Source organism: Coloeus monedula (genome assembly GCF_965178545.1).
Source record: "Coloeus monedula genome assembly, chromosome: 16".
Taxonomy (NCBI): Eukaryota; Metazoa; Chordata; class Aves; order Passeriformes; family Corvidae; genus Coloeus; species Coloeus monedula.
The window spans coordinates 2,535,969-2,552,999 of record NC_138796.1 but is presented as its reverse complement, the minus strand read 5'-3'; the positions used below and the strand labels follow the sequence as shown (position 1 = coordinate 2,552,999).

At 39.9% G+C, this 17,031-nt stretch overlaps 2 protein-coding genes across 2 annotated transcripts; one reads left to right on the top strand and one right to left on the bottom strand.

Annotated features, from left to right (window-relative positions):
- The first annotated feature begins 45 nt into the window (after positions 1-45).
- AIMP2 (aminoacyl tRNA synthetase complex interacting multifunctional protein 2) lies at positions 46-3,686 on the top strand. Its single transcript, XM_082292155.1, has 4 exons — positions 46-208; positions 1,767-1,973; positions 2,485-2,716; positions 3,193-3,686. The coding sequence occupies exons 1-4, from the start codon at positions 77-79 to the stop codon at positions 3,576-3,578; spliced, it is 957 nt and encodes a 318-aa protein (XP_082148281.1). The 5' UTR covers positions 46-76; the 3' UTR covers positions 3,579-3,686.
- A 217-nt stretch (positions 3,687-3,903) lies between these two features.
- Positions 3,904-16,987, bottom strand: EIF2AK1 (eukaryotic translation initiation factor 2 alpha kinase 1). The gene is made up of 15 exons (XM_082291967.1): positions 16,619-16,987; positions 16,048-16,206; positions 14,698-14,834; positions 13,971-14,002; positions 13,404-13,503; positions 12,625-12,705; positions 12,126-12,223; positions 10,997-11,050; positions 10,314-10,701; positions 9,111-9,222; positions 7,484-7,590; positions 5,366-5,501; positions 5,175-5,254; positions 4,568-4,801; positions 3,904-4,100 (listed from the first exon to the last, which is right to left on the bottom strand). The coding sequence occupies exons 1-15, from the start codon at positions 16,704-16,706 to the stop codon at positions 3,978-3,980; spliced, it is 1,929 nt and encodes a 642-aa protein (XP_082148093.1). The 5' UTR covers positions 16,707-16,987; the 3' UTR covers positions 3,904-3,977.
- Between the last annotated feature and the right edge of the window lie 44 nt (positions 16,988-17,031).

Genomic DNA, 17,031 nt, shown 5'->3' with positions numbered 1-17,031 from the left:
CGCCGCTCCGCCAATGGGCGGAGGGGTGGGCGGGCCGGTGGTGGCGGAGCGGGTGCGCGGCGGGGCGGGAGCCGCCATGCCCGCGATGTACAAGGTCCGGCCGCTGCACAGCGCGGGGGTGTTGCCGGGGCACCTGCCCACCTGCATGTACCCCGTGCCCAACCTGCATCGCGCCGCCGACACCGCCACGCCGCCGACACCGCCGCAGGTAGGGGCGAGGGGTGGGCGGAAGGACCTGCTCAGGCCGCGGCCCGCGGTGCTCGCCCTGGCGGTGCCAGCCACGCGGCCGCCGGGCCGGTGTTCTCTCTGGTGGCAGCCCCAGCTCCGGTTAGGGACCGGGCGGAGCCTCCGTTGCCGGAGAGCTCACGGAGCCGAGTCCCACCGTCTCAGCCCGCAGGAGGGGCCCTGGCTCCGCCTCGCCGTAAGCGGCTCGTCGGAGGGTTAAATAAAACCAACGTTTTCAGGAATTTCTCCGTAATGTTTTTAAAGCCTTCAGTAGTTCCCTTTTTGACTTTTCTGGGCTCTCGCGTGTATCGCTGTCGCGGTTTTTATGTTTGAATGGCCGTGCCGAGCTCCCTGCCAGCCTGGCAGTCCATGAGAGTGCCCAGCAGGCCTCGTTCCGTCCTGCTGCATCATCGCTCTGCTGGCTCAGCTCGGGTTTTAGCCAGCTACACACCCTCTATTTCTAGTTTCAGCTTCTTTTGCCTTAAATAAGACAAAAATGTAAAATGCTGTGTTACGTAGGTCTAGTTGAGCAGCCTCTCTCCGGTGCCAGAAATGCATGGAATTCTCAAAGGCTGCTTGTGGCCAGTTCAGGCTTGATGCCATCAGGGATTTGCTGTGCCCTCACCCAGGCTGATGGTGGAGGTACTGAATAGGAGTAACTTCGGGGCAGAACCTAACAGGAGTGCTAACTAAATGCCTTCCCATTACAAAGTATGGATTTGTGTACTAACTAAATAATGATCACTTAAGGAGTCTTTCCTTGTCTTGTCTTTGAGCATACTGTGTTAAGTGGGTATAAAGATTTTACTTTGATACCTTGTCTATCTCTTCATCCATGATAGTTTGGGTTTTGTTAATCCTCCTTCAGGATGCTTAGAAATAAGCTATTTGAAGATTTTTCTTTAACGTTATTGTAAGTTTGTAGACGTAAAACCTGCCACAGGAATATATTTTTCATCTTCTTTTAAAAGAGATTGTAAGATGAGATGCTTTTGAGGTAATTGAGATAAAAAGCTGCATTGGTATTAACGTAACAAAGCCCATGGTCTTTTTTTTCCTCTATAATTTATATTCTCTGAAACAAAGACTGAATCCAGACGATACACCATCCATCTAAACCTACAGGGTTTTTTACTTTTATTAACTACCTGATTAGTCAAAAAGTTTCCTTGTTTGGCTGCTGTAGCACAAACCTCCCCATCTGCTCTTCTGGGCTGAAAAGAACCTGACAAGCTGTCTTTGACTTTTCAGTCATCATTCCGCACTTCACTGCCAGCTCTGTCTGATTTTGACTATGTTACAGAGTTTGCTGTAACAAATGGTTTTAAAAATATACTAAGCAGGAAGATTTCAGGAATTTATTAAATACGTCACTTCACCACACAACAGGCAACTGATAGACATAAGCCCATGACATTCACAATGGTCTGGCTATTTGAATGTGTTTAGTCTTTCAAAACTTAATTTCAAGGGAGCTGTGGACTCTTTTGACACTGAGCTGAGTGAACATTTACGTGGCCTTGGTTTTTTCTGTCCTATAGGAAGAGGCTGACCCATCACTTCAAGCACTTGAATCCCGCCAGGAAGAGATTCTAAAGCGCTTGTATGAACTGAAGAGTGCTGTGGATGGGCTCTCCAAGATGATACAAACTCCAGATGCTGACTTTGATGTAACAAATATCATTCAAACTGATGAATTTTCTCCTTTGACAACAAATGGAGCAGATTTAGATCTGATGCTTGGAAAGGTAAGTCTAGTTGAGTAGGTACATTGGTAGATACTTTCTCAATGTTCAGTTTTCAGGGTTGGAAGGAGAGCATTAAAACCTGGGATACTCAGAACTCAATATACAACCTACAATTACCATTTCCTTTTGGCCATGCAGATTATAGATACAAACATTTATAAATACTAGTACTATATATGCTCATTTGGATAGAATTTCAAGCTAGAATAGTTGATCTTGAAATTACAACAGTTGGTTTCTTGTTTGTTACTAAACTGGAAACTTTGACATTGGCTTCAGCTTGGGAGTAGAATTTACCTCAGTCATGTCCTTGAATTATGTGTTGAGGAAGGAAGATGTTCGAAGGTTTAAACGAGTTTTAAATATCCAAGCTTGAATGATTTACTTGAATGTCATTAGAATTTCAGATATACACATGCATGACTGTACATTTTGGTGTCAAATAAAAGCAATACTTATGAGTATGATCTGGAATGTGTCTTAACTGCTGAATGTTTTACTTTCCATTCAGGATTATGGTGCCCTCAAAGATGTTGTCATCAATGCAAATCCTTCTCTACCTCCACTGTCACTGTTAGTGATACACAGTCTGCTTTGTGAACGCTACAAAATATTATCAGCTGTTCACACACATTCATCAGTGAAAAGTGTGCCAGAAAACCTCTTGAAATGCTTTGGAGAGCAGACTAAGAAGCAGCCACGTCATGAATATCAGCTGGGCTTTACTCTGATTTGGAAGGATGGTAAGAATGAAAGCTGTAGATCAATATTTTACAATAGGTGAGAAAATGAAACTTGTGCTAAACCCTTGCCAACAGCTGCCTTGGTATCCCTGTGCTGAGACATGGTGGATATGAAGAAGCAGGTAACATGTTTGTTCTCTTTTCATAGCTGTGAACCATGCTGGGCCAGAAGAGGAAGATTCTTGTTTGTAGTTACTGCTGTTAAAATACACATGGCATTGACAGAGCTGCTTGTACCTTCAGGATTTTTTTCTAATAGAAGTGTTTTTCAGTTTCTACAAATAAGGTAGCTAGAAGAGAAATTACGGGGGAGATTTGGCTGAAGTTTTCAAAAAGTGATCTCTTTATCCCAGAAGACTGAAAACTGCTCATCGGGTTAATGATATTAACAGTGGTGCTGGCATCACAAATGTGCATCATGTTCTAGTTCATTTCTTTACTATGTTGTATTAACTTTTTTTTCCTGTTAATTTCAGTTCCCAAACCCCAGATGAAGTTTAGCATTCAAACCATGTGCCCTATAGAAGGAGAGGGGAACATCGCTCGATTTCTCTTTTCCCTGTTTGGCCAGAAGTACAATGCAGTTACCTCAACTCTGATTGACAGCTGGGTGGACACAGCCATCTTCCAGCTGAAAGAAGGCAGCAGCAAGGAGAGAGGAGCAGTGCTGCGCTCCATGAACGCTGCCCTGGGCAAGAGCTCGTGGCTGGTGGGCAATGAACTGACGGTGGCCGATGTGGTGGCGTGGTGCGCGCTGAGGCAGACGGGCACTGCCAACACTGCCCCGGCCAACGTGCAGAAGTGGATGAAGTCCTGTGAGAATCTGGCACCTTTCAGCTCTGTGATGAAGCTCCTCAAGTGAGCCTGTACTCTGCACAGTGATGTTGTTTTAATCTTACTCCACATCATGCCTGCTGTAATGTTTGAGTCCTTTCTGAGATGTATTTTAGCTACTACAGTTGGACAGGATCCTAAATTAATAAAAGCATTACAGCTGCCTTTTGGGTGTGACCTTCCTTTTTTGTAACTCCTGTGTAACATGTATTTGTTCAATGGCTAAGGTATGGAAATTAATCCTATGTAAATACAAGCTGTGCTCTTAATTTTTCCACTGAAACATGATTCCTTTCTCAGGAGCCTTTGGTCAAGATACCTTTTAAGAACAGACAGCAGAAAGAAAATGCATTGAAATATTTTATGTAAAAAAAATTGAAACATTTTATATAACTTAATACACAATAGAAGTTAGTTCTTCCTGTACTTAAACAGGAGAGCCTAGTCTCGTTTGTTCATCCTGCTCTTCAGAAAGCTGTCTTATTGTCTCCCTCAGCTTCTCTATTTCTTCTTCTTGCTGTCTCACCTTCTCTTGAAGGTTAGAAATAACCTGAAAATTAGAGTCAGTTTACTTCATTTATAGCTAAGCAAGGATAAAGCCTTACTGACCTACTTGAATTGTGTTTGCAATCCACTACACACACAATGCAGCAGCACTCAGCTATTCTACATTCCTGATACTACAAGTTAATCCACAAAGCAGTGGGGCATGGAAAGGAAAAATGATTAGAAGAATCTGCAGATGTGGTGAAAAGCTTTGAAATCTTTTCTGACCTATGAAAATACCTCTCACCTGTACAGTCTTCAGAAAGTTACCTATAGTTAAGGACCAGCTATCTCATTGCAAAGACACCAGAAATAATAGAGTGGCCTAAATACTGTAATCAGAAAAAGAGTCTTAAGAGGAATGTGATTAAGTTCAAAGCCAAACAAATGTAATGGTGGCAGGGATACAGAGGGCATTTTCTTTTTGTGCTGCCTTATGCTGTAAGGGTTGGGGTCAGTGGCATGACTTACCTGGTCTGTGGTGTGGAAGAGTTCGCTGTCCCGAAGCTGAGCCGCTGTTGGGCGTTCTGTAGCTCTCGCACTGGTGAGGAGTTTCACATACTTGGCCTGAGTAGGCCATTTCTTGTAGAAAGTGTGAGGAATTTGGCCTGTCCTTAAATGTGTAAGAACTTCAGTTCTTTCCATTTCTGTTCCAAATGGTTGGAAGAGTTCTAGCAGGATAACACCCATGCTGTACATGTCTGACTGTTGATGGGGTGAAGAGAAAGTTCTGGGATAACTGTGATTTTAACTTAGTACGCTTCTCTTTCTCATAAAATCATGATATGAAAACGTTTAACAACAATGAAGTTTCATGATGATATGAGGAATATCATGACACTACTAAAGGAACACAAAACTATCCACATTCTCAACATATTAAAAAATAATTTTTGCTTTAATAGCAAATGAGAAGGCAAAGTTGAAATCCACATTTCAACAAAAACATTAGGAGTGACAGTAGGAGGAATATTTATGTATTTATCAAATATGTATTTGCCCATTGAAAGGCTTGATTTATTCCTATTATCTACCATGTGTTAATAGAGAAAAGAAGGAACAAAACAAAGTTCTCTACCTTGAAATCATAATGAGATCCCTGTAGTTGTTCTGGTGAGGCATAGAGGCAAGTCCCAACTCCTGAAGTATGTGTCAGTCCTTTGAAAGGCAATTGAGATTTAGCAAGTGTTACCCTTGCAAGTAACAGTTTACTGATTTTAATACCGTAGAAACTTAAACACTGAAACCCATTAAACTTTCTTCTCTTACCATTTATCCTTTTACCATTTATCCTTTCTGTCTGAAACCACTGGTCTGCATCATCCCAAAGAAGGTCTTTGCAGGCTAATCCGAAGTCACCTATTTTTACCTGATGATCTGATCCATGTAGAAAGATATTCCTAGGCTGCAAGACAGAACACAATTAAAATATGTCTATATAAAGAATTATGTAATTTCAGCGGTTTCAAAGGCTATAAAATCCAGTTCACAGGTATACGATGATTGTTTCACTTTTTTGAGTAGTGAGAGAGAAAAAATAGTCATTGCTGATACCAAATCGTGTGTTAGCAACACCATTTGGGCTGAAAGACCACAGACCTAGAACAAGGATCTAGAAAAAAAGGAAGAAAAGCAAAACTGAAAAAACCAAGATTTAGTGAAAAAATGAAGTACTTTTTTCTCCCCAACAGAACTGGGAAATTTGCAGAACAGTAGACAGGAACAGGCAAGAGTGGACAGTAAATTTGACCAATTGATGTAGCAGGAAGGATGACTAAATATCATTGGGCCAGACATAAAGAAACCAAAATAGACTTTTCTGTATGATGAGCACAGCTGCAATATGCTACTTGGTTCTGGGAAGCTGCTATGAAAAAAAAAAAGCCAAATTATGACAGACTTGAGAGCTCTGACTCAGAAAACTGAAATTTTTTTTTCCATATATTTTGATCTTAGGACCACTAAGGAGGAGAAATGCAAGCATTATGTATCTAGAAAAAAACCCCAACTTGCTCAGGTGGCAGAAAGGAAATAGTTGGTCTTCTGTTGGAGTATAAAGGAAATGTGAATAGTTTAACAAGAGATGGGCAATCTCCATTCTTTTCCTATCCACAATGCAGATCAAATTTAAAAGATGCAGCACTGTTGAACAAGTTGCTAGGCTTCTCATATCCACTGAAGTTAAAGCATACTCCAGGACACCCACCCACTGGGCTTCTGTTCTCAGAAATTCACATGCTGAAAGACTTAGAATATTACCACGGAAATTACAGTCTCTGCAAGATACCTGCAAAATCACCATTAGAAGAATATATGGTGAAAACCATCAGAACTGGCTCAAAAACAGGTTTGCAGTAACTGTATGGAATTCTGGAATTCTTTATACAACTACCAGGACTTTGGACAATAAGGCCATGATGATGCTAAATGGGAAGGCAAACTGAAAAACTGTTCATCCTGAAAGAGTTGACAGGAAAATGAAAATTAATCCTGAATGAAGATTGTGTGACTTCAAGTACTTCCAAGCTTCCACATGTGAAGTTTTAATAATCATGATTTCTTCATACTGCTGCTGTATCAGATGCAGAAAACCTGAGTAGGAAGCAAAGTAGGAAAACACACATTCACCTCCTTGCTATTCAGGTTTATCAGTTTAATGGTGGGGGTGGACCAGAAGTGAGATTCATCTACCTGTGCTTCAATCCAAGCCAGCCAGGAAGTCAAAAGTATTCTTAGAGTTCCAAACATCTTCAAGGGAACATATAAAGGGCATCCTATTCTAATCATTCTAAGTGATATTTTTTAAAGTCTGCTCTTTATTACTGTTAATAGGAATAAACCCAAAACTTTCAGTCACTAATGACATCTATAATTTTGGTTCCTTAGAGGATGCAGCAACTTCTAGAAAGACAGCAATTATTTGTAACAAAGGGGGTTGTTTTTTTTTTTAAAGCAAGTAACTAGAACATATTTCCAAAACCTAACTGGTATGCAGTTAGCAAACTGAGGTGTAGTCAAGGGGCTTTTCTTATTTTTGCCTAAAAGAAAATTTTTTTAGGTAATTAAGTTCGTACCCTGGTTAAGGAAAGACTGAGAAAAAAGAAAACCAATCTCACCATGTCTGTTTCAGACAGGAAAATGGCTTCCAAGGAGAAAACACTTCCAGAGCTTAAAATCGACTTGTAAGTCAGTGTAAATCACTACTATGCTGACAGCAAAGCAAGTATGGTACTGCTATAGAGGAGATAATGTAATTTTTCATATGTAACAACTAAATTCTGAAGAGCCCAGGTCATCTCAAATGCAACTATGAAGTTGCTTTCATTTTCCCATAATGTAAATTGTCTTTGTTTTCTTCAACCTCAAGTAATAATTTGATGGACTTACTTTAATGTCTCGATGCATCACTCTCATGCTGTGGATATAGCAAACTCCTTCTACTACCTCCTGGAAAATTTTTGTTGTCCAGCGAACATCCACGAGATGGTATGGACCTTAAAACAATTTAATTTATTTCAGCTAGTTTTACTGAGTTATGTAAGTTTATGGTGGTATGTCTTGTAGAATTCTGTTTATTTATGCTGTGGAATAAATTTTTAACAGAATGTGCATATTTTAAATATGGATTTTCCCATGCTTCTCTCAAGATATTATTTCTGAATCAGCAAAAAGTCACTAAGATCAAAATTCCAAAAAGGAAAGTTCAAGGAACATGAACCTAGGTTCTCCTGAAAAGATTCTTCCAAACCCCGTCAGATAGTTATTTGATTATGAATTTAATAAACTCTTTACTTTCATGTCAGTCCTGACCTAGCATGAAAAATACAGTTCCAGATAAAATCATACTAATTTATGTAGTGACATGCTGTCTGTATTGCTTTGCACTCTTCCTGTTTGGTTCCTAATCCTGCTGCTGCTGTGCTACCCTCTGAAATCCCTCAATCTCCTCTGGCTGTAGTGGTCCTAAATAAACTTAGCATCTCCTTGTTTTGACCATTTTCCACATTACTATTTTAATAAACTACATTGTCTTCTTGCTCTAATGACCCACATCTTGTCCATTTAAACATTAGCAGTTTATTCACACTTGGATTTCTGTTTCTTCATGTCTAACCTATGATAACATTCACCATTTCCATGAAAATGTGTGAAACCAGCATTTTGCAAGCACAAATGCCATAGTAATTCTGTCATTTCCTGACCAGGAACATCATCTTTTAGCTTATGAAAGCTACAAGATTATGATTACAGGAGGGATTAGTGGAAGTCAGCTGACAGTTTGCTGGTAAACCTGACTCTATGAATGAATAGAAGAACAGATTTACCTTAATAATGATTAAAACCAAGATATAAAACATTAATCACACAGTTTGTTTTACAGTCTGATATGCATATACTGCTTTTATACAACCACCCCAGAGAATGGAACACGTCTCTAACGCTTTAAGAGCATTAGACTTGTTCCTCCAAATGTCAACAGTTCCTGATGACTGCTTGGTATGAGAGCATGAGAACCCCCTGGTCACTCAGAAAAAGTGAGTGTTACATTCTTTGACCTATTACAGATTAGCCTGCATAGGATTTTTGACTCCTGAGAACAAACCTTTAAGTTTGTTGTAACCTGTCTGGATCAAATGATGTATTTGTATTTTCCACAGCAGATAAATTTGCCTTTAACCACTTTCTGAGAAGCAGCAGATTCTGTCAATAAAAAACTCAATTCCAAATAAGGAGTATTGCCCAGACACTGATCTCCCCTGGTAACAACTATGCCTCAGGCATTCAGTCATTCTTTTTTGAAGAGCTGTCTAAAACTGAAGAATTTCAATTCTTTTACCAACATCTATCGTACAAAAATTCAATACAAGCTGCTATTTGATAAAGTGAATAAAGAATTTAATGAAGATCTGTATTATAAGCTGCTAAAGTAAAATAGAAGTAGACAACTGCACTTCAAATCACAAAAAAAAAAAAATATTTGCTTTACAATGAATAAGATAGTGATGAATCTTACTTGAAGTGTCCTCTGATCTCTTGTTGCATCTTTTATTACGGTCAACAATCCAATCCCACAAGGATATTTCACACAACTGCATTTGTATATGAAGCATCAAATGATACTCCACCTACCAGAAAAATAATGGTCCATAATTTTGCCATAGTAATATGAACAGTATTTCCTTAGTTATTTTCTCTAAATAGACCCAAAATTTAATAAACAAAAAACCCCTCCAAAAACAGGTGCCAAAAGGACATCAAGTATAGTATTAGTAACCTACTGCACTCAAGAAGCAGATGCAACAATACTATCTAGTTTCAGGGAGTTTTTTGCTTGTTTCTCAAATTTTAACAATTGTTACATGATAAATGCTAACAAAACTGCCAGATACATACTTTAATATTCAAAGCAGAGTTTGAAACCTTCTAGACATACTAAACAGACATTTATTCCAGTGTAATTAATAAAAAATAGAAAAAAAAATCAATTTCTTGACATGGAATTTTATGGAATCACAGAATTGTTTAGGCTGGAAAAGATCTTTGAGTCCAACTGTTTGATTTATTACCATGAATAGGTATCTCAGTTTCTGATAATGTACCAGTTCATCTGATAACTTGGACAACTCAAGCAGACACCTTTAAAACTGGATTTCTTGCAAGAGGGAGCTCCAAGTGATAGGAAAAGCTTGAAGCATTCCAGAGCTGGCTGTGTTACACAAAACATATCAGTGGCATGGTATGAATGCTAACAAGGTTTTAGAAGCACAAGTGATTGCCCGCTCAAATCTGCTTTTTATCTTTTTCCCATGTGCTCCTACACTGCATGGGCACCACAGGACAGACCAAGACACTTTTACCAATAACAGCTGCTTTAGCCATCATTACTGATAGCTAAATGTTTTCAGGTTTGATGGGGCCGTTTTATGCAGCAGTAGCACTTTTTATTCATACAGGTACTTTGAAAGGACTCAAGGTGCCAAACACATGGAAAGTTGCTCAGAGATGCTGAGCTTTGCCAGCTCCTCTGGTCATTACATTCCTTGTAATGATGTTACCCACTTAAGTAAAAATTGTCTGAACTTTTGGCTCTACTTGCAGTCATTTAATTCTTTTAAATTTATTGTTATGAATCATTCTTTTCCTGTCTACTGAACTACTTTTAAAACACCACAAAATTAGACAGCAGTTAAGGATACTTAAAGAGAATTGTATTTACCTCAAACTCTCCACAGAGTGCTACCTCGTTTTTGGAGCATTCTTCAGAGTAGGACTTACTTTCAGAGCTGGACTGGCTTTCAGTGCTAGCATCTTGATCCAGACTGGAATGACGTCCCCGTGTTGAATGACTTTCCACATCAGTTGACAAACTGTTAACATTATGTACAAAGTCTTCTTGTAGTTCTATGGATAATTCACATTTATTTGGTTTCACACACTCTTTGCTATTGCTGTTCGTAAAGTCATTCCTTACATCCATATTCTGCACTGATTCTCCACCCAGATTTTTAAGATTGGTACTGTCACCAGACTTCTTTTCTTGTGAGGTAAGGTCAGCAAAGATAATTGAACTATCACTTTCCATGCTCTGGATGTGACAGTGATCACTGAAAATAATAAAGGGAGAGAAATCCAAGTAAGTACACAGTTTCATACCATCTCTTTGTGATACACCATACTGATTATTTTTTCCCCCCAGTTGCAAAAAGCACTCCCAAGGAAGAGTTTAGCTGCTTCCCCACACAAAACTGCAGGATTACATAACTGTCAGTGCAGGCTCCAGCTGTTCTAATACTTTCTCCCAGCAGGGATTTCGGACAGCTGTCCCAGACAGCAATGTCTCAGATACACATCTGAAGCTAAAGTCAAATATACGTTGATGCTGAGATTTGTAATACTCACTTGCTGCTCTCTTGCTCCAAAGATAATGGCTGCAACTCCATTATTGTTTTACCTGCTGGATGAAAAGATAAATATGGTATTTTATAAAACAAAGAATGCATGCACATATTTACTAAATTTAGCATTTAAGCTACAGCACCTCACTGAATTTAACTTTGTTACCTACGCATAGCTCTAGATGACCTCTATTTCTGCTGCTGCAAAAGAGGCTTGTTAAGTTTCCTAAGAAGCTACCCTAATATGCATTTCATTTTTCTTTAAATGGAAAGAAAATATATGTTGTACAAAGTCACTAACTGGGCTCTCTTAGATATTTACTTAGACTTCATCTTCCAGAAGTCAGCCTGTTCAAAGTAAGGGTTTACAATGTATAAAATAACACACAGTTAAAGAAGCAGCGCCAAAAGGCACCACCCTTCACATCACACTGCTGCTGTTTTGAAGACACTTGATATCTTGGAAACAATTGTCATCAAAATTGCATTTTTATATGAAAAAGCTGTTTTAGCACACAGAAGCAAATATAAAACACCAATCTTGTAACACAAGGCAAACTGTTAAGTACCACAGAACCTACCTAGAGATCTCATTATGTACTTCCATTACCACCATTAAATACTCGTGAAGGACCCCCAGCATTAAAGAATTGCTTCCCTCGAGATTCTCTGGATCACTGGTTAAAAAGTTTTGCCTGTTTTACTCTGCAGTCAACTTCCTATGCATTTATGCATTTTCTTTGGTGTTTTTGGGCTGGCTGGGCATCAAGTCAGTGACTTGGAAAGCAATAAAGTTATACAGAGCATAACCAAACCTCCCACTAAGAGAGGATCAAAAGATTTAACTGCTAAAGGCATTCCAGGAAAGGACTAGACAGGGACCAATGGATTAGGGTTACAAAGGGACCAAAGGACAGAGTGTGGAAAGAGCTGAGAACAAAGAAACTGAAGAGAAAAACTGAGAAGAAAGTATAAAATTAACACAAAAAAAGATAAATTCTCAACAGTTACAGACAGTAGCTGATACACAAAAAAAATTAGTTATTTTATCAGAGAAGTAATACTCTCCTTCAAATAATAGTAGAGAGGTTGCAAGATGCAAGCAAGAATTACACAATGAGCTGTACTTTCCTTTTGGATGTACTGTTTGAACTTGTTCCATCCAAGCAGTGTGATAGCCTACAATATTGGGATGCTGCAGCCCAGCCAGCACTTTGACTTCTCGGAGCACCTAAAAAGACCAAAAACCCCACAGTGTGACAGTCCTTTATTCTGAATGCTTAGAAACATGAAATGTAACAAAAAATAAGTTTCTTACAGAGAAGGAACAGATAAAATTGTTACAGTAACAGAGAAAATTTGAAAGCTTTAAAACAAATTGATTTTCATGGTTGCAGAGATGCATCACGTTCAAGTAATTAATATGGTTCTTTTAATGGACTTAAATACCTCTCATTTACTTTTTTCTACTAGGTATTGATTGGCTCAAACCTTTAAAAACTCAGAATGCATAAAAAGTGTATTAGTATTTTTAATATATCAGGAAATATTAGCTACATTAATAAATTAGAACAGAATAAGCTAAAGCCAACAAGGTGTTAAAACAGGGACAAAACACAGGAAGAAGAATACCTTCATGCAATCTCTTCTTGTAGCCTTCTTAATTTTAATTTTTTTAATAGCATAGAACTGACCATCTAACTTGTTTCTGACCTGAAAACAATTGCAATAGGAGAAAATTAGATGTTAATGTGCTTGGATTAATTAAATCCTTTAGAATCCACTATTTTCTAAAATTTTATTTCTGCACCCCATTCATATAGAGTATCACCTGCATCAGAGAATGAAACTGGGATTAGGCCCCTGCTGTCTAAGATAGGGATACTGATAGGTCTAATAACTGCTTAACAGGTCCTCAATAAATATGTGAGACCACACTTGTCATTTCCACATGGCACATACCTCATGGGGAACCTTGGGCTGGCCATGCACTACAAGTCCTTAATACAATTAAGCCAATTCCAAGCCAATGTTGACAGTTTATGTTCATATTAAGGCTCATTTTTTTTCAAGCAGCCACAACTAAAGCATTGGATTGTGGAGACTAATCAGTTCTGAGGCTCTTCAAAGTCAATATAACACAATACTTCACATGTGAAATAAGAAGTTTTCTTTCATTTTAAAAGGGTCAAAATACACAAAGTAAAACATCTGATATATCCTGCTTCTGACAAGCAAAACTAACTACAACTGAGCAGATTCTGAAATGAAACACCAACTTTCTTCTAAGGTACAGATTTGCACCTTTTCTATTCAAACACCATTTGATAGTACAGCTGAAACAGTAACTCTAAATTCCAAACAAAAACTAGATACAAACAGATTAGTTTTAAATGTGAGGTAAAGAATACCTTGTATACTCTACCATATCCTCCTTTTCCTAGCCTTGCAACCTCTTCAAATTCATTCAAGTATCGTGAAGTCTGTGCTTCAAAGAGAACTTCTTTTTCCCTGATCAAAAAAAGTTAGGCTGCATTAAACTAAATTACAACTTACAAGTAAGATACAGCTGTACACATTCTAAAAATATTATTCACGTTATGAAAAGAAGAAGGAAGTACCTTGACATTACCATACTGTACCAGCCTGAGTTTCAGTGAATACTGAAAACCAGCAGACTGCAAGAACATGCACATGCGCTACAAATCCATACTCTGTTTTAGCAGAAGTATTCAGATTATTTCTTTTACGTTGATGCCTGATAAATCTTGTTTTCCTGAACAGTGGCAGTGAATGCTAGAGCTGTACTGAAGAATAAATTTTCACCACAACATTTTGAGAATTTGAAGAAGCTTTTACCTTTTTTTTCTATGTTTCAGAGCCAAAATATGATATGCAGTATATATTAAATTCAGAGTGGAGCACAGAACTTTAAGGAAGGAGTTAGTTTAGTATTTGTACATGCCTTGAATACATACCCAATTGCATGAGACTCTCCATTATCAAGCTCCTGTGAAACAACAAAATCCAACATAAAAATATGCCATATAAAAAGAATAACATGTCTACTGTGCTAGTGGCATAGACTAAGCTTAGTCAAACCAGAAACTGCAACCTCCTTCTTAGAAGAAAATGAGGTTACAGCCAGGCATTCGCATGCTGCGGAGAGCTTCACCAAATTAAAGTATTATTATCCCACTGGTAATCTGTTAACATCTCTCTGGTGGAGAGATTACTGCCCTTTCAGAGTTCTGCTGGCAAACAGGATAAAATGAGGGCTCTAAAATGTGCTTAAAACAAAATTAACTAGCTTAGTTCAAGCAGTGAGATAAGCAAATGGGTCTGATTCAGCCTGAAACGCACGTACACAAAATATACCCTCCACTAATGTAAATATGAGGGTGTTAACATAACTAACAGTTTCAAGTTGAAAATGGATGTCTGTCAAAAAAAGCTGTAGCAATACTTACACCACCTTGCCTTTGTTTATAAACATTTTAACTTGGTTTATTATTATTATTTATTAAGGTACAAAATATTGATGGCTTCAAAAATTGGTTTCCACCTATAGAACCAGAGCATGCCATCCCAAGCAGCTAAGTTCTTTTGTATAACTATCAAAAAGACCCAATCCAACAATAAAAGAACTCCCTAAACAAAAGCTCCTTACTGCAGAGGTTGCCAAAGACATGTAACAAAGCTTACTCCGTTAAGTATTTGTTGATTAGCTGCTTTCATCAGTTCAGCAATGGCTCTGTTGTGCTGCAGTCTTACAGTACTAAATTCATCACAGAAGGCAAAAGGGGAGAGCAAGCCTGTTCTTGTGAAAGCCTGACGAAGAACTGCACAAAGGAAAAGAGAAAGGTCAGAGAAATATTAAATAAAGCCAGCCAATAAGACCATGCAAAGTTTTTAAACAAGAAATCTTATTTGAAAGATAACATGTCTGAAAAACTCAACAATCCCTCCTACTCTAATGCTGTTCCTGTACTCTTAGCAATAAAAACTAATTAAATCCAAACCAGAGCTGTTCTATGGGAATCCCTTTGCATAACAGTTATTTGCCATGCCCTTCAGCGTCACAACTGCATCTCCTCTTCTTCCTCATCTCAGCAGATGAGTCATACAATCATCCGCCCATCCACTTACATTTTACCTTTGGACTTATTTTGATCAGTGAAAAGAAAAATTCAAAGCAGGTTTGCAATTAGAATTAAAAGTGGTCATGTCAAGATTTTTTAATTCCCCTGCAAACCCACACACTTGTGCACATACTCATAATAAAGAAAGAAGTCACTCCCTTCCACCACCTCCCCAAGCACCTCATCTCTCTCAGTTGCAGTAAAACAACTGAGGCAAACAAAACCTAAAAAATGCTGGAGATGGGTGCAACTATGTTGTTATAAATGGCATAAATTTTAGCTATGAACAACACATTAGATTTTATTGTCTACAGTCATGTAAAGTAAGGACAAACCCCTTGGATATGCATTTTTAAATGCACTCAGTATATGCCGAAATGAATGAAATACCCATGATAAGTCACACACCAAAAAGGCATTTTAAAAGTAACACTTCACACTTAAAAATGCAAACTCCCTGAATGACTTTATGGCAAAATAAATGGCTTATAAAGGTATTTACTCAGATTTTCGCAGAATTTTGAAATATTTAGTGAAGACTCTACTACAACTATTTCTTGATAAATATTTTATTAAATTCCTCTTCTACCTGCATTTTTAGATCACATTTAACAGTTGCATAATTTACCCTGCTGCCCTTCTCATGATGCAACTCACAGGATCTGGTTGGAACAGAACTGTCTGATTCTTACATCTACAGCAATATTCTGTTACTGTTTTCAAGAAAAAGACAAGTTGTCATTGCCAATTTAGTTGATTCAAGGTATTCATCCTCTTCAGAGGATCACTCTTGTCACAGCAGGATGAAACCTACAGCTTTGTATTGATATTACACTGTAACTCTGCACAGAAGGGTCTGGTACGTATTGCAGTAAGGCAGGTTAAGAGACAGGAATGAGCTCCTCTTACTAACTTCGGAACAAACACCTGGAGTGAACGGGGTTGTGCGTGTACATGTGGCAGAGATGCTCCAGCAGTGAAACGAGCAGCAGCTGGTTTTGGATGGTCGAAGTGAACTTCACAAATTTTTGCGACCCGTTTGCAACTCGCAGCTCGGCCGGCACATCCGATTCTGAAAGAGGACAGTTAGACGAATGAACTGAGGTCTCAGTTCACACCTATTTACCTAAACATCAAAACTATGTACAACCCAGGCTCACAGAGGCAGCACCCGAGCTGCCACTGAGCGAGTAGCTTAAGACGCTAATTAAGAACCTAATTAATTTTTTTAAGTGTACACGGAAAGCAGCTACCCGGGGAGGCCGAGGCGCCTCGTGCCCGAGGCAGGGGGAGCTCCCCCGGCGGCCTCAGGGCAGGGCACTGCTGAGGGCCTGCCCGCTCTTGCATCACCCCCGCGGCCACCGCTACCTCAGAGCGGTGGGGAAGGACGGGAAGAGGAAGGCGGCGGTTCTACCTTCCTTCCCTCCCTGCCAGCCAGGGAAAGGGGCGACTTCCCCGGTCGCCCACATGGCTGCCCTGCTTACCGTCAAAGCGCGGCTCCGGGCTCTCCTCAGGGTACTCGATGGCGGGCGGCGGCGCCCGCAGGGCCGCAGCCCTCCTGCCCCCCCACATGCCGGGTGCCGGGTCCCCTCCGCTGCGGCCGGCGGGGCCCGCCCGCCTCCCTGTGGGCGGCTCTGGGGGCCGGGCCAGCGTTTATGGCCTCTCTTTGAGCGCGGAGCGATAAAACATGAACCGGACGGATAAACGCGAGAGGGGAACCTTCGGCCCGGGAGGCGGGGACGGGCAGGCAGGAGCTTATACCGAAGGTCTGCGGCGGGGAGCGGAGCGTCCCCTCCCCTCCGCACGGGGACCGACACCGCCCGCAGCCCGCGTGAGCCCCGCGCCCGGACCGGGGGTCGCCGAGCCCCCTCTAGCGGCTCCCGGCCGCGGCACAGGG